Source organism: Hemiscyllium ocellatum, chromosome 2 (genome assembly GCF_020745735.1).
Source record: "Hemiscyllium ocellatum isolate sHemOce1 chromosome 2, sHemOce1.pat.X.cur, whole genome shotgun sequence".
Classification (NCBI taxonomy): Eukaryota; Metazoa; Chordata; class Chondrichthyes; order Orectolobiformes; family Hemiscylliidae; genus Hemiscyllium; species Hemiscyllium ocellatum.
Genome location: NC_083402.1, coordinates 58159317 through 58186454, shown reverse-complemented (window position 1 = coordinate 58186454; position 27138 = coordinate 58159317). Strand labels below are relative to the sequence as shown.

General features: G+C 41.8%; 1 protein-coding gene across 2 annotated transcripts in view; it reads right to left on the bottom strand.

The window, feature by feature from the left end:
- Positions 1–27138, bottom strand: part of LOC132827678 (uncharacterized) — a 149496-nt gene that overhangs the window by 92541 nt on the left and 29817 nt on the right. For both annotated transcript variants that reach the window (XM_060844325.1, XM_060844334.1), the window contains 3 exons: positions 14950–15049; positions 12907–12995; positions 5813–5927 (listed from right to left, as the gene is read on the bottom strand). In XM_060844325.1, the coding sequence (XP_060700308.1) occupies positions 5813–5927; positions 12907–12995; positions 14950–15049 (304 nt within the window). The remainder of the gene's footprint in view (positions 1–5812; positions 5928–12906; positions 12996–14949; positions 15050–27138) is intronic.

Genomic DNA, 27138 nt, shown 5'->3' with positions numbered 1-27138 from the left:
TTGATGTGAACTATAAAGAATGTATACCAGTTTACAGAAGTTAGCTTAATCCTGTGGAACAAATGATAATTAAAAATGCTTACGCATACTGAGTGCAGCACAATTAATATTATTCTGTCCAGCAATGTCTTTGAGAGCTCTCTAACTAAATATGTATTTTCTATAATCGCAGACTGATCAATATGATTAGTACAGATCAATTGATATTTCAGAAAGGGGTTAAGCCATTTAATTCTAAAATCCCACGTGACTGATAACCTGAGAATCTTTCTAAAATAATAGATTTTATTGACAGCCCAATCTAAAGTGAAGGCATGAATCAGTTTTGAGATTGAAGCAAGCCATGACAAGAGTTCATTCAATGGATCATGCAATCAGCCATTTGCCAGATTTTCATTGGTCAGTCTAAGGTTATGTAAATAAGCCTGGTCAGCAGATTCTAAGTTAGCAAATATACATGGAGGAAATAATATGGCTACCTTAATATTAGATCAACACAGTTTCAACAAATTACATCAATCTTCAGAATAGAAGATACTAATAGCATTCCAAAAATACTAAATCATCAAGGGACAAAAAGAGGGAAGAAATAATATACAACAATTATGACTACAATAAAAAGTACTAGGGAAACTAATAATAAAGCTAAAGTCCAATAAGTACCCTGGACCTGAAGGGATGCATTCAATGACGTTAAAAGCAGTAGCTACAGTGATCCTAGAAGCACTGGTAGTAATTTTACAAGAATCCTTAGATCCTGGAAAAGTCCAGATGATTGGAAAACTGTCAATGTAAAACCATATTAAAAATGAAAAACCCATAATTATAATCCAGTCAGTATGTAATAGGAAAGGCAAATAAAACGTTGACCTTTATTTCAAAGAAGTAGCGGAGGCTGGTACAATTACAACATTTAAAAGGGTACATGAATAGGAAGGGATTAGAGGGATATGAACCAAGTGCTGGCAAATGGAACTAGATTAGTTTAGGATATCTGGTCGACATGGACCAAAGTGTCTGTTTCTATGCTGTACATTTCTATGCTTCTATGACTTTATGAAAAGTTATAGGAATGTAACATGAATGAAACCTAAATGGTTTCCGGGATCAATTGGGAGCAGGTTATTTTTGATCTAATATTGCGCATTGGCAAGGTGTTAATTGATAAACTTGAAGTAAAGGAGTTTCTAGAAAATGTAATCACAAAACTAAAGGACTTTTATATTGAGCTCAAGAGTAACTGAGTTACATACAAAGTAAGGTCTTAATTCTGAACAAAGCAAAACTATGTATGATTGAGGGGCAAGTTAGTTAGTGTAGGTTGGAAGATTAGTTTCAAAAGATATGACGTGGATAAGTAGGAAAAGGAAAAATATTTAAATAATCAATTCATTATTTCCAACAAATATTCTCAAAATGTCATAGAAAAAGTGATCCAACAGTGCTCAAAAATGAAATTAAAAATCTTAAAAATAATACAATATTAAAAATGTTTACCTATAACTTTGCTACAAAGCCTGAAGATTGAGAAATTGTTAAAATACAGGCAAGGCTGAGAAAGCGAGAGAAAACAAAGGGACTAAACTACCACAAAACCAAACGATTGTAAAAGTTTATGTAAGTCTGTAAAAGGAAGAGATTAGTGTTGGTCTGTTAGATGTGGATGAGCTGGTGTTGGACTGGAGTTGTCAAGGTCACTTCACCTGATGAAGCAGCAGCACTCTGAAAGCTTGTGCTTCCTGATATGGCTTTCACTCTCACCTTACCTCTGGAACTCAGCTGTTTTGTTTATGTTTGAACCAGGGCTGTAATGAGCTGAGTTGCCCTGATGGAATCCAAACTTGGTGTGAGCGGGCAGTTTATTGTTTATTGTTAAGCAGTTGCTGCTTGGTAGCACTGTTGATGAAACCTTTCATCACTTTACTGATGAATGAGGGTAGAATGATGGAGTGGTAATTGGTTGGGTTTTATTTGTCCTGATTTGTGTGGACAGGAAATATCTGGGCAACTTTCTGCCTTGTGGGGCAGATGCCAGTGTTGTAGCTGTACTAGAACAGGGGGCTAGGGGTGCAACAAATTCTGAAGCACAAGTATTCAGCACTATTGTCTGAATGTTGCCAAGGCCTATGGCCTTTGTAATATCCAGTGCCTCCAACTGTTTCTTGATATCATATGGGTGAATCGAATTGGTTGAAGGCTGGAATAAGAACAGAAATTGCTGGAAAAGACCACCAGGTCTGGCAGCATCTGTGGAGTGAAATCAGAATTAACATTTCTGGTCCAGTGACCCTTCCTCAGAACGGCTGAAGGCTGCTATCTATGATGCTGGGCACCACTGGATGAGGCCAAGATGAATCATCCACATGGTATATCTGGTGAAAGTTACTGCAAATGCTTCTGCCTTATCTTTTGCACTGATGTCCATATCTAATCTTTATTTCATGCTAATATATTGTCCTTGTCCTATGAGTCCTAATTTTGCATAATGATCTTTTACATCCTCTAATTGAGGATTGGGATGTTAGCCAATGATTGCACAATGCTCAGCCTGTCCGCAACTCCTCAGGTACTGAACAACATCCAGGCTTGGGCTCACAAGTGTCAAGTTACGTTTCCGCCACACAACTGCCAGGTAATGACCATTTCCAGTAACAAACAATCTATGCACCACCCCTTGACATTCAATGGTGTTGCCATCACTGAATCCTCCACTTTCAAAATCCAGGATATTACCATTGACCAGAAATACAACTAGAATCATTTTATAAATATAGTGGCTACAAGAGCTACAAAGACTAGGAATATTGCAGCGAGTAACTTACCTTCTGACTGCCTAGACCTTGTCCACCATCTACAAGGCACAAGTCAGGAGAGTGATAGAATAGTCTTCACTTGCCTGGATGAGTTCAGCTCAAACAACGCTCAAGAAGCTTGACATCAGCCAGGACAAAACAGCCTGCTTGATTGACAAAACATCCACTTCCTCCACAAGTGATGCTCAGTAGCTGCAGTGTGCACTATTTACAAGATGCACTGCAGAAATTCACCAAAGACCCTGAGACAGCACCTTCCAAGCACACAACCACTTCCATCTAGAAGCACAATGGCAGCAGATACACAGGAACACCACCAACTGCAACTCCCCTCCAAGCCACTTCCCATCCTGACTTGGAAATATATCACAGTTCCTTCACTGACACTAGGTCAAAATCCTGGAATTCCCTCCCTAAGTGGATTGTGAATCTACCCACAGCACATGGACTGCAGTGGTTCAAGAACGTAGTCCACCACCATCTTCTCAAGGGCAACTAGAGACTGGCAATAATTGTTGGCCCAGCCTGCGACTCCCATGTCCCACTAGTGAATAAAAAGAAAGAAACCAATGTCAAAATAAATAAAGGAGCTATTTTTGGGTTAACTGGTTGAAATTTCGAGTACCCACAAGTTCAGTTCTTGGGCGTCAATTACTTAGTGAGGAGACTGAATGTAATTCATTCACAATCATCAGTGATATTAAGTTAAATAGGAAGTTGTGAGGAGAATACAAAGAATGGTGGGACAGGGATAGATTAAGTGCCAGGTTAGACTACAAGATAAGGCATGGCAGATGGAATATAATGTGGGGAAGCTGGAATATATCAGTTTTGGAAAGAAAATAAGATTGCATCAAAGATTTTAAGTATTAAGAGATTAAGAGACCTAGGTGTCCATGAACAAAAATCATATAGTTAATAGTAAGCACTTAGGAAGCCTATGGATGTGAATATAGGAGATATGGTTACGAAATTTGCAGATAACACCAAGATTGGGGATGTAGTGGACAGCGTAGAAGGTTACCTCAGGATACATTGATCAGATCGGCAAATGGGCCGAGGAATGGCAGTTAGGGTTCAATTTAGATAAATATGAGGTGCTGTATTTTCGTACAGCAAATCAGGGTAGGACATATACACTTAATGGTAAGATGCTGGGGAGTGTTGCCAAACAAAGGACAACTTGGGGTGCAAGTTCATAGTTCCTTGAAAGCAGAGTTGCAGGCAGACAGGGTAGTGAAGAAGATGCTTAGTACACTGCCTTTATTGGTCAGTGCATTGAGTATAGAAGTTGGGAGATCATGCTGTGGCAGTCCAGGACATTGATGAAGCCATTTTTGGAATATTGTGTTCAATTATGGTCTCCCTGTTAAAGGAAAGATGTTGTGAAACTTGAAAGGGTTCAGAAAGGATTTACAATGATGTTGCCACAGTTGGAGAGTTTGAGCTAAAGGGAGAGGCTGAATAGTCTGAGGTTATTTTATAACAGAATCCCTACAGTGTGGAAGCAGGCAATTCGACCTATCGAGTCGACACTGATCCCGCCGAAGTGCATTTCTCACAGATCCACTTCCCTATCCTATCATAACCCCACATTTCCCATGTAACCCACTTAATGTGCCCATCTTTGGTCTGTGGGAGGAAACTGGAGCACCCGAAGGAAATCCATGTAGACATATGGAGAACGCACAAACGCCACACTGAGTCGGCCGAGGGTGGAATTGAACCTGGGACTCTGGTGCTGTGAGGCAGTAGTACTAACCACTGTGTCACTATACCTCCCAGGAACATTGCAAGATGAGAGGTGACATTAAAGAAGTTCATACAAATCATGAGGGACATAGATAGGGTGAATACTCAAGGTGTTTTCCCCAGAGTAGGGGAATCCAAAATTAGAGGGCATAGATTAAGGTGAGAGGGGTAAGGTTTAAAAGAGACTTATGACGCAACCTTTTCTTGCAAAGGGTGATGCATCAATGGAATGAGCTGCCAGTGGTGGTGACGGTGGAGGCTGGTATAATTGCAACATTTAAAAAGGCATCTGGATGGGTATATAAATAGGAAGCATTTAGAAGGATATGGATCAAATGCTGGCAAGCAGGACTAGATTACTGTAGAATATTTGGTCAACATCGATGAGTGGGGCTGAAAGGTCTGTTTCAGTGCTATGACTGTATGACAAGAACTTAAATAAGGAACAATGAGGAGCAGTGGTGTTGGACCGGCATGGACAAAGTTAAAAATTACACAACACCAAGTTATATTCCAACAGATTTATTTGGAAGTAATAGCTTTTGGAGTCCTGCTCCTTCGTCAGGTAGCTAGTGGGGCAGGATCATAAGATACAGAATTTATAGCACAAGATCATAGCGTCATGCACGATATATTGAATAAACCTAGATTGTTGTTATGTCTTTGTACTTTTAGAATGGGTTGCAGATTTTGATTCCTCAACATGCAAATCCCAGAAATTCTTTCAAGTCACATTCCCGAGATAACTTAAGGTTTAATCAAAAATGGTCACAGCTCAGCTTAGACAATACATTAAAGGTGTGAGGTTAAAGCCTGTCCGTATTCAAATCTTGAGGGAAAGCGAGAGAGACCGAGAGCAAGAGAATGTGTATGTGTATTTGTGCGTGTGTGCACAAAAGAAAGAGAGAGAGAGAGAGAGAGAGAGAATGCAAATCTTGAGAGAGTGCAAGGGAGATCGAGAGCAAGTGTGTGTGTGCGCGAGAGAGACAGAGAGAGAGAGAAGTACTTCCAAATAAATCTGTTAGACTGTAACGTGGCATTGTGTGATTTTTAACTTAAACAATGAAGTTCTTCTGTCCAAGCATAGCCCAGCAATTTAGTTATATAATTAATTCATGTTCTTTTGTCATCTTCAAATTATCCTAAAGTTAAGCCTAGTCTTTTATACAACATTATTTTAGGTGCTACTTGTGTAATTGAATAAAAAAATTAAGAACACTTCAAGTCTTGTTCAATTCTCATCCTACCGTTTGCCATCTTTGCAGTTTTTTTTGAAGAGTTTGACACATTCCAGTAAGCTGCATCAGTTCAGCTTGTGAAATTGGTACTTCAGAAGTGGGACTTTCGAACATTAATAAGGATCTGTGGAGAGGCCAAACATTTATCTTGTGTTATAAATGCTTGTCCACTTGTTAAAGAACATTTCAAGAGCTATGAATAATAATAATTATGATAAAAGTTTTGATTCATTGCTCAAAGAGGTATTACTTCCCAAGCATGAGATAATATTCATCCTACAGAATATAAATGTTTATACTTATTCATCTTATCATTTACAAAAAATAATTAGTTAATTTCTAACCCTATTATGTTAAAAAGTAACAAGTTAAACAATGGCCCAGACAGTTCAACAGAAAGATAGCCAGTTTGGAAGAGAATTGTAGCTCAGGTTGAGGTTCTGGATGAAAGTTTGCTCACTGAGCTGGAAGGTTCATTTTCAGATGTTTTGCCACCATACTAGGTAACATCATCAGTGAGCCTCCGGTGAAGCACTGGTGTTATGGCCCTCTTTCTATTTATTTGTTTAGCTTTCCTTGGATTGGTAGTGTCATTTCCTGTAGTGGTGTCACTTCCTGTGGTGATGATGTCATTTCCCTGTTCTTTTTCTCGGAGAGTGATAGATGGGATCTAAATTCATGTAGGAGAAAGTTCCTGAAGAAGGGCTCATGCCCGAAATGTCGACTCTCCTGCTCCTTGGATGCTGCCTGACCTGCTGCACTTTTCCAGCAACACATTTTCAGATCTAAATTCATGAGTCTGTTGATAGAGTTCCGGTTGGAATGCCATGCTTCTAGGAATTCTCGTGCATGTCTCTGTTTGGCTTGTCCTGGGATGGATGTGTGCCCCAGTCTAAGTGGTGTCCTTCTTCATCTGTATGCAAGGATACTAACGATAGTGATAGATAATGGGCTTCAGATTGGTTTCACTGATCAGCGCAACATCGAGGGCCAAAAGGCCTATACTGCACCGTAATGTTCTATGTATGAGCAATATTAGGCAATTTGGTTCATCAGTGTGCTCCGCCATTTAATGAGATCAAAGCTGATATGATATCCTCAATTCTACTTTCCTGCCTTTTCCTTATAACCCTAGATTCCCTTACTGGTCAAAAATGTGTCTACTTCAATCTTGAATATACTAAATGAACCAGCATTGACAGCCTTTTATCTTAAAGAATTTCATAGCTTCAAGACATTCACAAGAAGAAAATCATCTCATTCTTAAATAGATGTCCTTTTACTGTGAGATTATATCCTCTGGTCCTAGATTCTTGCACAAAGTAATACAACCATTCTGTATCTAATTTGATAAGTCCCTAAGAATCTTATATGATTCAATAAAATCTGCACCCATTTTCTAAACTCCAGTGAGTACATGGCCAGACTACTCAAACTTTCTTCAACAATCACTCCAAACCCAGAATCAATCTGAAAACCTCTGGACAGTGGTCAATGCTAGTATATCTTTCGTTAAATAAGGGGATTAACATTGTTCACAGTATGAGCTGAAAATGTGTTGCTGGAAAAGCGCAGCAGGTCAGGCAGCATCCAAAGAACAGGAAATTCGACGTTTCAGGCATAAGCCCTTCACCAGGAATGAGGAAAGCGTGTCCAGCAGGCTAAGATAAAAGGTAGGGAGGAGGGACTTGGGGGAGGGGCGATGGAGATGTGATAGGTGGAAGGAGGTTAAGGTGAGGGTGATAGGCCGGAGTGGGGTGGGCGCAGAGAGGTCAGGAAGAAGATTGCAGGTTAGGAAGGCGGTGCTGAGTTCGAGAGATTCGACTGAGACAAGGTGGGGGATGGGGAAATGAGGAAACTGGAGAAATCTGAGTTTATCCCTTGTGGTTGGAGGGTTCCCAGGCGGAAGATGAGGCGCTCTTCCTCCAACTGTCGTGTTGTTATGGTCTGGCGATGGAGGAGTCCAAGGACCTACATGTTCTTGGTGGAGTGGGAGGGGGAGTTAAAGTGTTGAGCCACGCGGTGGTTGGATTGGTTGGTCCGGGTGTCCCAGAGGTGTTCTCTGAAATGTTCCACAAGTAGGCGGCCTGTCTCCCCAATATAGAGGAGGCCATATCGGGTGCAGCGGATGCAATAGATGATGTGTGTGGAGGTGCAGGTGAATTTGTGGCGGATATGGAAGGATCCCTTGGGGCCTTGGAGAGAAATAAGGGAGGAGGTGTGGGCGCAAGTTTTGCATTTCTTGCGGTTGCAGGGGAAGGTGCCGGGAGTGGAGATTGGGTTGGGGGGGGTGTGGACCTGACGAGGGAGTCACGGAGGGAGTGGTCTTTTTGGAACGCTGATAGGGGAGGGGAGGGAAATATATCCTTGCTGGTGGGGTCTGTTTGGAGGTGGCGGAAATGACGAAGGATGATATGATGTACCTGGAGGTTGGTGAGGTGGTAGGTCAGGACCAGTGGGGTTCTGTCCTGGTGGTGGTTGGAGGGGCGGGGCTCAAGGGCGGAGGAGCGGGAAGTGGAGGAGATGCAGTGGAGGACATCGTCGATCATGTCTGGGGGGAATCTGCGGTCCTTGAAGAAGGAGGCCATCTGGGCTGTATGATATTGGAACTGGTCCTCTTGGGAGCAGATGCGGTGGAGACGAAGGAATTGGGAATATGGGATGGCGTTTTTACAGGGGACAGGTTGGGAGGAGGTGTAGTCTAGGTAGCTGTGGGAGTCAGTCGGTTTATAGTAGATGTACTGTTCACAACTGTTGTTGAATCAGTGCCTTATATAGCTTCAGCTGGATTTCCCTACTTTCATATTCCACTATCTTTGAGAAAAAGGACAATCCAGCCTTCCCTTTTACCTGCTGAACTTGGATGGTAACGTTTTGTGATTAATGCAGGAGGACCCTAAATCTCTATAATATAGCTTTCTGCAGTCTTTCTCCATGTAAATAACATTCAGATCCTCTATTCTTCTTACCAAAGTGTATTTACCTCACATTCTCCCACATTAAATTCCATCTGCAAAGGTTTTCCCCAGTTCCTTAACCTGCTAACATCCCTCTGCAGGCTTATTGCATCATCCTTACCAGTTGCCTTCTCATCGACAAACGTAGCAATGATACATTCACTTCCTTATCAAAGTCATTTACGTATTGTAAATAATTGTGGCACCAGCACTGATCTCTGGCACTCCTCTAGTTACAGGTTACCATCCTTTAAACTCCTACACTTTTTCCAACTTGGTCTTCTATTAGTTACGAGCTGAAAATGTGTTGCTGGAAAAGCGCAGCAGGTCAGGCAGCATCCAAAGAGCAGGAGAATCGATGTTTCGGGCGTGAAAGAAGAAGGGCTGAAGAAGGGCTCATGCCCGAAACGTCAATTCTCCTGCTCTTTGGATGCTGCCTGACCTGCTGTGCTTTTCCAGCAACACATTTTCAGCTCTGATCTCCAGCATCTGCAGTCCTCACTTTCTTCTCCTTCTATTAGTTAGCCAATTCTCTATCCATGCTAATATATTTACCATAACACAATGGGCTCTCATCTTATTCAGTAACTTAATGTGCAGTACTTTATCTGTCTTACTTGCTACTTTTTCAAATAACTAATAAATTTATCAAATATGATTTCCTTGATGAAGCCATGCTAACTGACTGCAGTTATTTAGAATTATATAAAGTAATGTTTTCTCAATGATAAATGTTAAGCCAACTGGCCTATGCCTACTTTTTTTTAAAATCATAGAAGTCCTACAGTGTGGAATTAGGCAATTTGGCTTAAACAGTCCACACTAACCCTCTGAAATTATCCCACGCAGACCCAATTCCCCCACCCCATTCCTGTAACCCTGCATTTCCCATGGCTAATCCACCTAACCTGCACATCTCTGGACTTTCCCTCACTTTCTGAATAAAGGTATTACATTGGCAATTTTCCAATCCACTCAGACTTTTCCAAAATCTAAGGATTATTGGAAAATTACTTCCAGGCATCCATGGTATCCAAAGCTACTTCCTTTAAAGTCTTAGGATGCAACTTCTAACAACCGCCCTTGAAAGGGGCAGAACAGACATGTCAGAATAGAATGGACTATAAAAGAAACAATGGGCTGGAGAAACTCAGCAGATCTGGCAGCATTAGTCAAAAGAGAAACAGAATTAATGGCTAGAGTTTGGTATGACTGCTCTTTGAATTTGAATTCCATAGAAGGGCATACTGGGCTTGAAAAGTGCACACTGTTTCTCTCTGCACAGGTGCGACCAGACCTGCAGAATTTCCATAGCACTTTGTTTTTATTTCAGAGTCCCGGTATCTGCAGTATTTTGCTTTCATAGACTGAATTATGATATCTCGTGAGTACAAAGGGCTGACATTCACTACTCAACAGCAAGACACCCCTTGAGGATATCGTCCTGAACTCCAGATATACCGTGTTCTTACTTCTGAAAAACGTACAAGGACTGGCCAGTTTCAACTCTGCTGGAGTGTACTAGTGAACATCATAAATGCAAATGCATGAACCCTGGCTAGTATGCATGAATGCATTCAGTTCTCAGTCAAAGAATTATACTCTGTAATATATCTATGTTGCAGGTGATGATTCTCTCTCACCCAAGTGCTGCAAATAAGCTAGAAAAGGAAATACGGCAGCAAAAGCAATCATTTGTACCCAGAAAGCCAGAATTCAATCATAATCAAAAGGAATTAGAACTATAGAATAGCAATCAATCTGCAAAAGTAAGGGTTACGAAACCGACTGATCAATCATCAACATCAACACTGCTGGTAACTTCTACTCAATGGCCACAATTTTCAACTATCCATTTTTCATGAACAATTCAGAGACTTATATATATGACACTTTTCATTTACTTTTATCTTTTGGGTTCACTTCTTATTTCAAATCTGTGTATGTGTGCGTTGAATAGGACTTTTCCTTGTGTCTCGTAATGAATAAACTCACTGCTGGTTAAAATGGTTTCTATAAAAACGTGAGTTAACTTGGGTCTGACAGAACGGCATCCACAAGAGAAGGAATCCTTTTTAATGAAACCTTATTACAACCAACCAAAGAACTGGGAGAATAAAAAAGGGAAGCCAATTCATATCTCCTCACCCAGGAGAGGAACACATTGGAATATTTTGCCTGGGACCATAACAAATTGGAGATCATTGCCTGGGGCCTATGTACAACAATCACTGAACATTTTAATTGTGGATCATCAAAGATTGGCGCTGTAGGGTGCTTCTACCCATGGTCTGTGTCAGTAAACTTTGTTCAATTGTCCATTGCTTGATCATGGCTGCTGCCTGGCGATTTCTTTTTGGATAACCATAGCACTCCTTATTGCTGGCTATCACCACCTCCAGGGTCCGCTCAGGTTACGGCTCAATGAACTATTCCTCATGACTGGTTGAAGGGTCTTGGCCTTCCTCCCCTCCTCATGACTGGCTTTGAATCATCTACTCCCCTCCCAGTGATTGCGGCCAGGACTGGAGGAAGCTTGCAGCATGTTGTGACTTTCGGCTAGTAGGCAGTGGGGAAGTGATGACAGATTTTGCTTGGTTGAAGGGCTGAGGGTAATTGCCATTCTAATCTGGATGACATTCAGTGGCTCTCTTGTGTTGATCAACTGACTGTTGACTACAGACTGTTGCAGAGGTCCCTTGGTTTCAGCTGTAATATCCAGGAAGGCAGGGAATTGCTGAGCTCAATCACTGTTTATGCCTCAAGAGGCAGACTGGATGGAGTGCAACAAAGAACAGAGTGGTGGCTGCCAACCTCAACCTTCGTTGTCAGTCACTGGTTGGCACCCTGCAGGGAAGGTCCAGCATGTCCAGGAAGGTCCTGAAGGCATTTGCAGCTTGTGGAAATTCTGTCAAACAGCAGCTTGCATACAAGAAAGTGGATGACAACTCCAGAGCATAGTCTGATATGTATAGGGATCCCTTGTGAATCCCTGAGGCAGTGGTGCTACAACAGTACAGACCACAAGTCAGAAAACTGAAAGCACCCTCAAGTTTGACACAGGGAAATGATTCATGCAGCATTGTAACATTAGGATAGGTCAAAAATCAGAAGGTTGGAAGCGGCATCAAGTCCAAGAGGGATAAAGAGATGGAGGTCATACCAAATTGGTGCCAATCATGACAGATAATGTATTGCAATAAACAATGATAAAATATATCTTACACCCTCAAATGTTTAGGCACCAAAAAAAACTTTCAAATAGATTTCAGATTGCCAAATGAGACAAAAAAAGTAAAATAAAACTGCACAAAAAATTACCAGGAAATAACCGTTTCAGGGAACACCTCTGGGACACCCGGACCAACCGACCCAACCACCCCGTGACTCAACACTTCAATTCCCCCTTCTACTCCACCAAGGACATGCAGGTACTTGGACTCCTCCAACGCCAGACCATAGCAACACGACGGCTTGAGAAAGAGCACCTCATCTTCCGCCTAGGAACCCTCCAACCACAAGGGATGAACCTAGATTTCTCCAGTTTCCTCATTTTCCTCCCCCCACCTTGTCTCAGTCAAATGCCTCGAACTCAGCACCGTCTTCCTAACCTAATCGTCTTCCTGACCTCTTTGCCCCCACCCCCGCTCCGGCCTATCACCCTCACCTTGACCTCCTTCCACCTATTGCATTTCCAACGTCCCTCCCCCAAGTCCCTCCTCCCTACCTTTTATCTTAGCCTGCTGGACACACTTTCCTCATTTCTGAAGAAGGGCTCATGCCCGAAACGTCTACTCACCTGCTCCTTGGATGCTGCCTGACCTGCTGCGCTCTTCCAGCAATACATTTTCAGTTCTGATCTCCAGCATCTGCAGTCCTCACCTTCTCCAATAACTATTTTCACACCCACTTTTCCTTCACAGACCCTATTTTTTGCTCAAAGTTTAAAGTATTTGTATTTCCAAGACAGCAACAAAAGAATGGAGTTTCCTCAATAAGGGAACAGATGTACCCAGTAAAGAAACAATGTAGTCCATCAGAAAGACCCCATTCTTTGCCCTAATATCTCCTTAGCAAAACTTATGTTTTTATATAAAATATCCTATTTCTCTCAAGAAATACAGCTTTACATTTTGTAGTGTTTACCTGAATCGTTTGTTTAATAGTTCCAAAGTATTTTCAATCTCTAACATCAGAGCAGCTCTTGAACTCAGTGCCTCTGTAAGTAACACCACCTATTTAAAACAATACAATTCTAGACATTACCAATGGATCAAAAATCACTTAATAATCAATATTAATAATAAGAATGCACAATAAAGAAATCTCAGTTAGAGACACTGATCTAGTGATATTGAATATAAAGAAATAAACTGCATAACCATGTGAGTGGATCTGAACACTGAAATCAGGAAACTTTAGTAAGGATTCTTAAGCATAATTATTTAAGTTGAAACACAGTTGTTTCCCTGTTCACAGACCTCTTTCCATGCAGAAGGCATCACATTGAAACTGATTTTAATTACTGCAAGTTCCAATGCAAAATGTTGCATAATTGAAGTTGACCACAAAGTCAGGCCATAAATTACTCACGCAGGACTTGCAAAATACGTAAGTTCAATTTACATTGATAATCAGAGCAAAATTAAACAAAGAATACATCTAAGGATAAAAATACATAGCAAAATTGCCCAAGGCATTTAATTTAAGACCATATAAAGCCATAGGAAATAGGCGTGGAAGTAATGCCATTCAGCCCATCAAGTCCACTCCATCATTCAATGATGGGCATTTCAACGCCACTTCCCCGATTTCTTGTGTCAATACTGACAGGATTTTCTTTAAATTATTAATTATTCAAGTTAAACTTGAAGAAAGTAAATTTGATCCAAATTAATTAAAGTCAAAACTTAAATACGGTTAATTATAAAGCATTAAGGGCATTACTGGCTGGGATGTAGTGCTAAAACGAGTTCAGCAGCAATGATGATTGAGGAACATTGGCAAACTTTAAGAAATTCAGCAATCACTCACTAATGAGTATTAGTGTACACCTAAACAATTCTGCAACACCGGTCATGGATCTGTGGGTTCTTGTGTGGCTGAGTCTAATCCCAGAGCCTCAACTCCAACCACACATTTGACAGGTGTTTCGAGGAAGTGCAAGTGCTCCTTGGTTTTGAGATGATTTAAGAAATAGTTTATGGCTCACAGCAAAGATATATTCCAGCTAGGAAGAAGGATTCGAGGAAGGGGATAAGCCTACTATGGGTAACCACATAAGGTACGATAGCAACAAAAATAGACATTACTGGAAAAGCACAGCAGGTCCTTGCTGGTCTTCCAATACAAAGTTCTGAGGAAGGGTCACTTGACCTGAAACATTAACTCTGAACTCTCCACAGGTGCTGCCAGACTTGCTGAGCTTTTCTAGCAATTTTTGTTTTAGTTTCTGAGTTACAGCATCTGTAGTTCTTTTGGTTTTTATTTAAGTTAACAAAAGCATCAGATTGACAGAAAAAAACACAAATCAAAGGGTTGGAAAAGTTTTAAAAGCCAAAAACATGTAAAAAAAAACAAAGAGGGAAAACAATAAACTTTGAGGGTAAACTTGAAAGTAATATCAAGATGTACAGCAAGAGCAAAATTTGTTATATAAAAAAGGAAGAGAGAAGCCCAAGTGAATTTAGGTTCCTTGGAAATACGAAGTTTGCGAAATATTAATGGAGAATCAGGAAATGGCAATGGAATTGAATAAATACTTGAATATATCATAATAGAAGACACTAAAAGCATTCCAAAATTACTAAATGTTCAAGAGTAAAAGAAGAAGAAAGAAAGAAATATAAAGCTATCACTAGAGAAAAAGTGCTAGGGAAAATAATGAGACTAAAGACTGACGCAATATATCCTAGAATATTAAATGAAGTAGCTACAGAGACAGTGGATGCACAGGGAGAGAAAGAGGAAAATAAAATGTCAACTCAAGTAAAATTGTAATAAATGTTGGTTTGCTACTATTTTGAGCAAGTAATGTAGCTTAGGAAAATTAGTGAACAAATCCAGCATATTAATGTTGTAATTAGCACCCAGTTTGCCATCTGTGCCATTTCAAATTCCAGCAGCAATAACAAACTCCATCACAAAATTGAAAACAAAACTCTAATATTGCCTTAGAAATTACATTACCTGTCTCTCCAGCTGCATTATGTGAGCCTTTAGTAGAGTTACGCGTCGTTCATCATAGTGCCCATTCCATTTTTCTTCCAGTAGGTGCAGATATTGCAATCTTCAAAGAAAAAAGCAAATAAAACTTCAACAGAAATTACAATCTCTTTTGGAAATTACAGACAGACTTAACAAAAAAGAATTCATTACTTCAAGGAACATTTTTTGTTATTTACTTGAGTTGATATCTTTTGTTATTATAACTAAAGTCGAAGAGGTGCAACAAGCCCTTTTTAATCCCACTCCTCCACTGGTTATAACAAGTTTTAAATTTAACAAGTAGTCCTATGTCCAATTATATAGGTTTTGAATTATCTCTGATTTAGTAATATGAACAATTCAGCCAGTTTTTTTCTTTAGTCAATAAAGAATAACTAGTTTATTGCAAATAAAACTTGCTCAAACATACAAAGATTGAGAAAAGGTTTACACTGTTCTTGATAGATATAATTTACATTCTAACAGTGTAATATGAGGCAAATAAGGGTAACAGTCAAAACTATGGTCAAACACCACACAAAGCACATCAGTTGCAATTCAGCAATCAGTGATTAAGACGGATTCCACAGGTTTTTCAGTAAAAAGCCACAGATGCTATTGACACTATATTGACAAGGTATCTTAGACTTCACAAGGGATTCCAACTGCACACATTGATGACCGGGCCTTGAACCTCATCAAGAGCTATTGTGTCATGAACTGCCTTAATTACTGTACATCTTCTGGTGGCTCACTTTCTATTCCTGGGACTACCCTCCCAGCGATTCTGGAAACCACAGTTACTGACAGGCTTAACTCCTATTTTTTAACAAAAGTCGAGCTTCACTGAGATCAATTTGGATTTCCTTTTGCTAAGCTCTAATCTTGCTCAATTTTGCAAAGCCAACACTGTTTATGTGTTTCCTTCATCCTTGCTCACAGCTGCACTGAACTACAGCTTCTTCTGATCTATCACAGCTTCCAGGACTTTTACTGAGCCTTCACTCCAATATTTGTCACTGCCTGCTAACTGCTAGAAATTCTTAGTTCTCTCAGAACTATCCAATGATAATTGCATTCGCCCCAAATACACTATTAATTATGCATTTCCTGACTCCAGAAATTTCTTCTCAGGTTCTGACTGCACAGAGCCAACAACACTATGTTACCTCTTTAGCAATGCAGATTCTATGTTTTTCCAGCATGGATCCTTTCTCTGTTTCTATCTGTTTTTTTCTCCACCTAATTGTGATCCTGCTACAGCTCTTCAGTAATCCCCAGACTGTTTTGATTGGCCAAGTGGAAACCTCATCAATAACCCTGCCCTTATTTCTGAGCTGTACTGAATGTAACTAATACTTTTGAACACTAAAGTGCAGCAATGCCTTAGAACTGTTTGTTCCCTAACCATGCTCAGTGAGTACTTGCTCCAACAGCATAGAATGCATAAGCTTAACCTGTCCAACTTCTCATAATAAAATCGATTCAGTGCAGTTATCTAATTAGTAACATCCCCTGACATGTCTGCAATGCATTTGTGTTCATCTTTAAATAGAGGCTAAAATTATACACAATATTCAAAATATGATCTCACCAATGTCCTGCATGACAGCAATATAACAATCTTAGTGTTACATTCAACTCTTCTCTTAATAAAGGAGAATATTCCATTAACCTCCTTGACACCATGTTGCAACTGCATACGACAAAAGGAAGCAGTTAATTGTAGTGTTAAAATTGAATAGGACTGTTATTAATTTTTTTAATACATTCATGGGATGAGTGCATCATTGGTTAGGTCAGCATTACTGCCCATCCATAATTGCCCAGAAAATAGTTGAGAGTCAACCACATTGCTGCAGGATGGCAGTTTCCTTCCTTAAAGGATATTAGTGAACTAGATAGATTTTTCCTGACAATCAACAATGGGTTCAATAAAACAAAAGCTATATTTACCATCTCAGGTCAATGTAAAAGATCCACCTCTAAAAAGAAATAACTGAAGTATGAAAAAGCTAAAGGAATACCAGAAATTGTCTCCTAAAAGAACAGAAATGTAAATGTGAAACACCAAATACCAGGGCAATGAATATCATGCACTCTCTGTACTAGGCGAGATATAGGACTGCCTGTGATTGCAATATATTGAGATACATAGGAGATGTAATAAAAGTTTGTTGAATCTTTCAGTATAAAAGCAACCACTAAGTCAAAGACCCCATCTCCAGTACCTTCTGAGGCAACGTTCCAAAGTCACAAAACCCTCAAGAGAAACAAAACTCTTCATCTTTGTCTTAAAACAGCAGCACCTAATTTTAAAACAGTGTCCCTGGATTCCAGACTGACCCACAATAGAGAATATCCATCCCATTTTGCCCTTGTTATAACCATTCAGGATCTGATATTCAACCAAGTCACCCTCATTCTTCTAAACTCCAGTGGATATAGCCTAACCTGTCCAACTTCTCCTGATAGTAAACTCCATTCAGTGCAGTTATCAATTTAGTAACATCCTCTGACATGTCTGCAATGCATTCACGCTCATCTTTAAATAAGGAGGCTAAAATTATACACAATATTCAGAATATGGTCTCACCAATGCTCTGCATGACAGATGTGTAACATTCTGATTGTTATGTTCAATTCTTCTCATAATAAAGGAGAATATTCCAACAGCCTTCCTGGTAACATGTTGTAACTGCACACTAATGTTTTCTGAGTTATGCACTATAACACCTAAACTCCCTGCACCTCAAAAGTCGGCAGTTGTTCCCCAGTTAACTAATACTCTGCCATTCTGATCTTCCTGCCAATTAAGAGTTTCACATTTTCCTACATTATACTCCATTTGCCAGATTTTTGCCCAGTCCTTAATCAATCTATGTCCTTATGCAACTTCCTTCTTCACAAGATACCTTCCTAGCTATCTTGACATTGTCTGCAAATTTAACCACCAAGGCTTTGCTCCCGTCACGGGAAAGTGAGGACTGCAGATGCTGGAGATTAGAATCCAGAGTGTGGTGTTGGAAAAACACAGCAGGTCAGGCAACATCCAAGGAGCAGGAAAATTGACGTTTCAGGCAAAAGCCCTTGCTCCCTTCATCCAAGTGATTGGTGTAAACTGTAAAAAATTAACATCCCAGCACAGACCCCTGCAGGACTCTGCTTGTTGTATCCTGCCAATCAGACACACATCCATTTATGCGACTCTCTGTGTTCTGACAGCCAGTAAAACTACCATTCTTCTATCCATTACCCCCTAAACCATGAACTTGCATTTTCCACAATAATGTTTGATCTGGCACTTTGCAAAATGCCTCTGGAAATCAAACTACAGTACATCTCCATGTTGCTTTGTCCACATGTAACTCCTTGATTGGTTAAATATGTTTTCATTTGATAAAACTATGCTGACTCTGCCTGATTAACTTAAATTTTTATAAGTCAGCAACAATAATCTCTTTAATGATCAATTCCAACACCTTCCAAATGACAGATGTCTAGCTAACTGGTCTGTAGGTTCTGTTTTCTGCTCCCTCCCTTATTGAACAGAGGTGTTGTATTTGTTACATTTCAGTTCAATGGAAACTTTCCATAATTTGGACAATTTTGGAAAATTTACAGCAACATATTTACTACATTAGCAACCACTTTTAAGATCCTAGAGCAGCACGGTGGCTCAGTGGTTAGCACTGCTGCCTCACAGCGCCAGGGACTGGGTTCAATTCCTGCCTCGGGCAAATTGTCTGTGTGGAGTTTGCACATTCTTCCAATGTCTGCATGGGTTTCCTCCGGGTGCTCTGGTTTCCTCCCACAGTCCACAGATGTGCAGGTTAGGTGAATTGGCCATGTTGAATTGCCTGTAGTGTTAGGTGCATTAGTCAGGGGTAAATGTAGGGGAATGGTTCTGGGTGGGTTGCTCTGGGAGGGTCGGTGTGGACTTGTTGGACCGAAGGGCCTGTTTCCACACTGTTTGGAATCTAATCTAATCTAATTCTAGGATGAAGTCCATCTTATTCTGAGACTTGTCAGTCTACAGCTTCATCAGTTTGCTTAATATCTTTTTCCTTGTGATTGTAATTTCACTAAGTTCTTCTCTCCATTCCACCTCGTGAGTTACAGCTATTATTGGAATGATTTTTGTATTCTCCATATTGAAGGCAGACACAAAATATTAATTTTATCTAATGCCTCATTATCTACTATTAACTCTGCAGCCTCACTCTCAAGAGTAAATAAGGTGAGTGCTAGTTCTCTATTTCTTTATAATACCTGCAGACTCTTCCTATCTGTTCTACATTTCTAGCTAGCTCTTCACATTCTCTGATTGCAGAGAAAGGGAGTGGGAGTCATGGCACTTACCTTTGATGAACACAGAATATTGTTGAGAAATCACTAATTTTCTTTTAATGAAGAGTCACTGGACTCAAAACACTAACACTGCTTTGTTCTGACAAATGCTACCAGATCTGCTGAAATTCTCCAGCAATTTCTGGTTTTATTTCATAACTCTAGCATCCACATTTCTTTGCTTTATTATACTATTTTTCTATTTTCTTTTCCTTATTTCTTTGGTTTGTTACTGCAAGTTAAAGTTCAGAACGGAACACCAAACTTTGAACACCAGCTTGCTTTAAAAGAGAACAAATTCAAGTATTTTCTGTTGGGAATTGATCTAGCAAGATAATACAGCTTAACTACTGCTCAAGGGACACCATAGATGATTCAGCACTGAGATGTTGAATTGGCAAATCAAAGGTGGACCATTGCTGCCCAAACAACTACAGACAATATTAAATAAAAAGAGAAAAACAAAGAATGAATTGGTTCTGACTAGGCTTTGGACAGGAAGGAGGCTTATCTTATAGAAGCTTCTGGTCTGGGCTGATTTTAGGGTTTGTTCTCTTTGGTTTTCTCTCCAGATTTCGACTTGTTGAATGTTTTGAGAAAAGAATCTCAGTCCATACAATATCTCCAGAGGTCTGCTGAAGCTAATGCATTAATTACTCACTTCAGAATTCAAGCAAGATATACAGTTTGACTTGCCTGTAATACAAGCCATCATCCAAGGATTTCATCATTGAAATAGTTATCAAATTAGCAAATGATTATTCTTTTGTATTTTTCTTTGTTAATTTATCCCCTAACTGTCCATCTGTTTGTCTGCCTGTCAGCATGTGAGTCGTGGTTTATGATCAAAGATATTAATTAGGTTGCTTTGTTGTTTATCTGTGTTCTGCTAAGGTTACATTATAAATAAGTTCTTCTGAAATTATAAACTTGGTGTCCAAAATCTGTTATTCGTAAAATCTGGATAAGAACAATTTGGTAATATTGAGAGTCATTGAATGTTTTAAATTCAATTTGTAGCAAATCTAATGATACTGAGTCTGTCTTGATTTGGCTTGCTATCCCTGTGTCATAACAATATCATTACATTCTTGCAACACCTCTGCACTTTCCAAAGACAATGGAACCCGCAATAACACAGGTGGCCACTTCACACAAACTAGCAGCATTTGACATACTGTGCAAATGGGATTTAAATATGGTACTTGCAGCATGAACATCAGGAGGTCCCAGCACTGGGGAGTATTTTGCCATTGCTGAGAGTAAGGTAGTGTGAGAGTATGCCATAGAGGTATGCTACAAGCAGCAAGCATGCAGCAGAAAATTCCATAAGATAACCTGGGCAGCACAGTGGCACAGTGGTTAGCATGCTGCCTCACAGTGCCAGACCCGGGTTCAATTCCCGCCTCAGGTGACTGACTGTGTGGAGTTTGCACATTCCACAGTCCAAAAATGTGCAGGTTAGATGAATTGGCCATACTAAAATTGCCTGTAGTTTTAGGTGTAAGGGAATGGGTCTGGGTGGGTTGCGCTTCAGCGAGTTGGTGTGGACTTGTTGGGCCGAAGGGCCTATTTCCACACTGTAAGTAATCTAGTCTAATAACTCACTGACTGAAGCCTTCCATGAATCACCTCAAAACTGAAATTTAGCCAATTTTTGGTAAAGTTCAACCCAAAGATTTCTTGGGAGCAGTATGAGCTGCTGCAACAAAGGAGGGCTATTGCTGGTCAATAACTGAGGCTACAATGCCTGCAGCAGACAGCACGAAAGCATAATCATCAAAAGCAGGCATCACAGAAAAAAAGTAATAGCATGTCCCCATATCCTCAGAAGCAAACCTAAGTACCTTCAAATGTCATAGAGGTAGTGCCAAATATAACTTAGACTGCCCTATGAAATAGTCACTGAAATATGTAGGATTATTTTTATTGAGTCATGGGATGTGGGCATCATTGGCTGGTCAGCATTTAATGTCCATCCCAAGTTGCCACTGAGAGAGTGTTAGCAAACTGCTTTTGAACCACTGCAATCCACGTGCTGTAGGTAGACCTATAATGCCATTACGGAGAAAATTCCAGGATTTTGACCCAATGACACTGAAGGAACGATGATATATTTCATTGTCAGGATGATGAGATGCCTGGCGAGGAATCTGCAGGTGGTTATGCTCTGATGTATCCGCTGCCCTTGTCCGTTGAGATGCAATCCTTTGAGATTGGGTTGGGAAAATGCTGAGGAATCTTGGTGAATTTAAATAATATATCTTGCAGATGCTATACACAGCTGCCACTGGCATCAGTGTTGGAGGGAGCAGATGTTGCCAGATATGGCACCAATCAAATGAATGCTTTGTCCTGGATTGTGTCGAGTCTCTTGAGCGCAGATGGAATTGCACTTATCAAGGCAAGTGGGAAATATTTCATCATACTCTGATTTGTGCCTTGCAGATAGAGGACTAGCTTTGGAGGTCAGGAGGCGAGTTATTCATTGCAAGATTCCGAGCTCATAACTGGCTGGTTTAGCTACTGCATCTATATGGCTAGTCCAGGTCAGTACCTAGTCAATGGCAATCCCTAAGAAGTTGATAATGGGATAATTCAGTGATCATAGTGCCACTGAACGTAGATGGACAAGGGTTAGGTTCTCTTTTGTTGGATTATGGTCATTGTCTGGTATCTGCATGACGCAAATGTTACTTGCCACTTCTCAGTCCAGGTCTTGCTGTATTTGGACATGGACAGCTTCAGTATCTGAGGTGCAAAGAGGGTGAACATTGTACAATCATCGAGGAACATCGCCACTCTGATCTTATGACGTATGGAAAGACATTAATGAAGCAGATTAAGATAGCCGGGCCAAGAATACTGAATAACTTGTATAGAGAGTTCCAAGAAACTCAGATGACTGACTTCCAAAAGCCACAAATAATTTTCTTTGGCTGGTACAACTCCAACCCAGCAGAGAGATCTCCCACCTGTTCCTCCGATTCCCATTGGACTAGGTGGAATAGCCATGGAAAAAGACAGGGTTACGAGATAAGGTTGGGGTAGGTCTTGGTGAGATGTTCTTTGAAGAGTTGGTGTGGGACCAAGTGGTCTGCTTCTATATTGCAGGGATTCTATTCACAGAGTTATTCAAAATTGGTTATTCAAAAAACTAAGGTTATGAAACATTGCGGTCAATTTTGAGGGTCTTTGAAGATTTTAATTTTGCTTATTTGTTTTGGTTATCTATCTTCATGTCATTATACTCCCTATTATTATCCTCCATTTCCTTTGAAGCAAAGGGCCACATTGCACCTCCCATCCTTATTACCTGTTGAACTTGGAAGCCATATTTTTGCAATTCATGTACTAGAACCCCCAAATGCCACTCGGTTTTCTGCAGTCATTTCTCATTTAAATGATATTCAGCTCTTCTAAAGTCCTACCAAAGTGAATTACATCACATTTTCATACATTATATTCTGTTTGTTAGATTTTTTGCCCACTCACTTAAACTGCCTATGTCCCTACGTAGACTCCTTATGTCCTTGTCACTACTACCTTTGTGTGAGCCACAATGTTGTCAATAGTACATTCACTTTCCTAATCCAAGTCATTATTATATATTGTAGCCCAGCATTGATCCTTCTGGTGTTTCACTATTTACAGGTGCCATCTTGCAAATGCTTCCTTTATTCCAACTGTCTTCTAGTAGTTAGTCAATGATCTATCCATGCTAATACACTACCAAACTTATCTCAAGAGGTAGCCTCATGTAGTACCTCATTGAATGCTTTTCGAAGTCCAAGTATTTTACATCAACCAGTTTTCATTAAATCATGCTAAACTCCTAAAAGTTCTTTGAGGAGTAATAATCAGCGTTCCGAAAAGACCACTATCCCCTATCAGCGTTCCGTAAAGACCACTCCCTCCGTGACTCCCTCATCAGGTCCACACCCCCCCAACCCAACCTCCACTCCCGGCACCTTCCCCTGCAACCGCAAGAAATGCAAAACTTGCGCCCACACCTCCTCCCTTACTTCTCTCCAAGGCCCCAAGGGATCCTTCCATATCCGCCACAAATTCACCTGCACCTCCACACACATCATCTATTGCATCCGCTGCACCCGATGTGGCCTCCTCTATATTGGGGAGACAGGCCGCCTACTTGCGGAACGTTTCAGAGAACACCTCTGGGACACCCGGACCAACCAACCCAACCACCCCGTGGCTCAACACTTTAACTCCCCCTCCCACTCCACCAAGGATATGCAGGTCCTTGGACTCCTCCATCGCCAGACCATAACAACACGACGGTTGGAGGAAGAGCGCCTCATCTTCCGCCTGGGAACCCTCCAACCACAAGGGATGAACTCAGATTTCTCCAGTTTCCTCATTTCCCCTCCCCCCACCTTGTCTCAGTCGAATCCCTCGAACTCAGCAGTGCCTTCCTAACCTGCAATCTTCTTCCTGACCTCTCCGCCCCCCCCCCCCCCCCCCCCCACTCCGGCCTATCACCCTCACCTTGACCTCCTTCCACCTATCACATCTCCATCACCCCTCCCCCAAGTCCCTCCTCCCTACCTTTTATCTTAGCCTGCTGGACACACTTTCCTCATTCCTGATGAAGGGCTTATGCCCGAAACGTCGAATTTCCTTTTCCTTGAATGCTGCCTGACCTGCTGCACTTTTCCAGCAACACATTTTCAGCTCTGATCTCCAGCATCTGCAGACCTCACTTTCTCCTCGGAGTAATAAATTTGTCAAGTATGAGGTCCCTTTCTATTTAATATTATTATTTATTTTTAAATGTTCCACTGTTCCATCCTTTATTACAGACTCTTAACATTTTCTCCATAACAAATGTTAACCCAGCTGGATGATAGTTACTTTTTATCTCACTCACTTTCTGAAAAGGAGTGGAACATTGGCAGTTTTCCAATCCTCTGGGACTTCTTCAAAATTGAAATATTCTAATAAGATTGCATCTACATTCTTTGCAGCTACTTCCCTTAATATTCCAGGGTGTATCCCATCAGATGCAGGGGATTTATCACCTTTTAGCCCATTTAAAAATAAAGGCAAAATATTGCAGATGCAGAAATCTGAAAACATTAGAGAATGGAGAAACTCAGCAGGTCTGACAGTATCTGTGGAGAGAGATTTCAAGTCCATTAACTACTTTTCTTTAAAACTAAATAATGGCATGGCAAGTCTGGACCACAACTCTTCAGTACAATTGCCAGAATATTGTCACAGCCCATAGCATTTGTAGTAAGTAGTGCCTTCAACTGTTTCATAATATCATGTGAAGGGAACCAAATTGGCTGAAGACTGATTCCACTCAACACTTCTGATTGAAAATTGTTGTGATCTTTTACACTGTCATTCTATGCTGCCCTATTATTGAGGATGGGGACGTGTATGGAGCTTCCTCTTCCAGAGAGCTGTTTCACTGTTCACCACCATTCACGATGGATGAGAGAAATCTGATCCATTGGTTGTAGGATCACTTAGCTCTGGATTAGTGGTGCTGGAAGAGCACAACAGTTCAGGCAGCGTCCAAGGCTCAGCGAAATCGACGTTTCGGTCAAAAGCCCTTCATCAGGAATAAAGGCAGTGAGCCTGAAGTGTGGAGAGATAAGCTAGAGGAGGGTGGGGGTGGGGAGAAAGTAGCACAGAGTACAATGGGTGAGTAGGGGTGGGGATGAAGGTGATAGGTCAGGGAGGAGAGGGTGGAATGGATAGGTGGAAAGGAGATAGGCAGGTAGGACAAGTCTGGACAAGTCATGGGGGCAGTGCTGAGCTGAAAGTTTGGAACTAGGGTGAGGTGGGGGAAGGGGCAATGAGGAAACTGTTGAAGTCCACATTGATGCCCCGGGGTTGAAGTGTTCCGAGGCGGAAGATGAGGCTTTCTTCCTCCAGGCAAATGGTGGTGAGGGAGCGGTGGTGAAGGAGGCCCAGGACATCCATGTCCTTGGCAGAGTGGGAGGGGGAGTTGAAATGTTGAGCCACGGGGCGGCGTGGTTGATTGGTGCGGGTGTCCCGGAGATGTTCCCTAAAGCGCTCTGCTAGTAGGCGCCCAGTCTCCCCAATGTAGAGGAGACTGCATCGGGGGCAACGGATACAATAAATGATATTAGTGGATGTGCAGGTAAAACTTTGATGGATGTGGAAGGCTCCTTTAGGGCCTAGGATAGAGGTGAGGGAGGAGGTGTGGGCACAGGTTTTACAGTTCCTGCGGTGGCAGGGGAAAGTGCCAGGATGGGAGGGTGGGTCGTAGGGGGGCGTGGACCTGACCAGGTAGTCACGGAGGGAACGGTCTTTGCGGATGGCGGCAAGGGGTGGGGAGGGAAATATATCCCTGGTGGTGGGGTCTTTTTGGAGGTGGCAGAAATGTCGGCGGATGATTTGGTTTATGCGAAGGTTTGTAGAGTGGAAGGTGAGCACCAGGGGTGTTCTGTCCTTGTTACGGTTGGAGGGGTGGGGTCTCAGGGCGGAGGTGCGGGATGTGGACGAGATGCATTGGAGGGCATCTTTAACCACATGGGAAGGGAAATTGCGGTCTCTAAAGAAGGACGCCATTTGGTGTGTTCTATGGTGGAATGGTCCTCCTGGGAGCAGATACGGCGGAGGCAGAGGAATTGAGAATATGGGATGGCATTTTTGCAAGAGATAGGGTGGGAAGAGGTGTAATCCAGGTAGCTGTGGGAGTCGGTGAGTTTGTAAAAAATGTCAGTGTTAAGTCGGTCGTAATTAATGGGGATGGAGAGGTCCAGGAAGGGGAGGGAGGTGTCAGAGATGGTCCAGGTAAATTTAAGGTCAGGGTGGAATTGTTGGTGAAGTTGAAGAATTGCTCAACCTCCTCGTGGGAGCACGAGGTGGCGCCAGGGCAGTCATCAATGTAGCGGAGAAAGAGGTGGGGAGTGGTACCGGTGTAATTACGGAAGATCAACTGTTCTACGTAGCCAACAAAGAGACAAGCATAGCTGGGGCCCATACATGTGCCCATGAATATCCCTTTGGTCTGGAGGAAGTGGGAGGATTCAAAGGAGAAATTGTTAAGGGTGAGGACCAGTTCGGCCAAACGAATGAGAGTGTCGGTGGAAGGGTACTGTTGGGGATGTCTGGAGAGGAAAAAACGGAGGGCTTGAAGGCCCTGGTCATGGCGGATGGAGGTGTAGAGGGATTGGATATCCATGGTGAAGATGACGCTTTGGGGGCCAGGGAAACGGCAGTCTTGGAGGAGGTGGAGAGCATGGGTGGTGTCTCGAACGTATGTGGGGAGTTCCTGGATTGGGGAGATAGGACAGTGTCGAGGTAGGTAGAGAGGAGTTCAGTGGGGCAGGAGCATGCTGAGACAATGGGTTGGCCAGGGTGGTCACGCTTGTGGATCTTGGGAAGGAGGTAGAACTGGGCAGTGCGGGCTTCCCGGACTATGAGGTTGGAAGCTGTGGATGGGAGATCTCCTGAGGTAATGAGGTTCTGTATGGTCTGGGAGATGATGGTTTGGTGATGGGGGGTGGGGTTATGGTCGAGGGGGCAGTAGGAAGAGGTGTCCTCAAGTTGGCGTTTGGCTTCAGCGGTGGAGGTCAGTGCGTCGGACTACCACTGCACCCCCTTTATCCGCTGGCTTGATGGTGAGGTTGGGATTGGAACAGAGGGATTGGAGGGCTGCGCAATGTGATGGTGAGAAGTTGGAGTGGGGGAGGTGGGTAGACAGGTTGAGGCAGTTAATGTCCCGGCGGCAGTTGGAAATGAAGAGGCCGAGGGCAGGTAATAGGCCAGCGTGGGGTGTCCAGGTGGATGCAGTAGGTTGGAGGTGGGCCAAGGGGT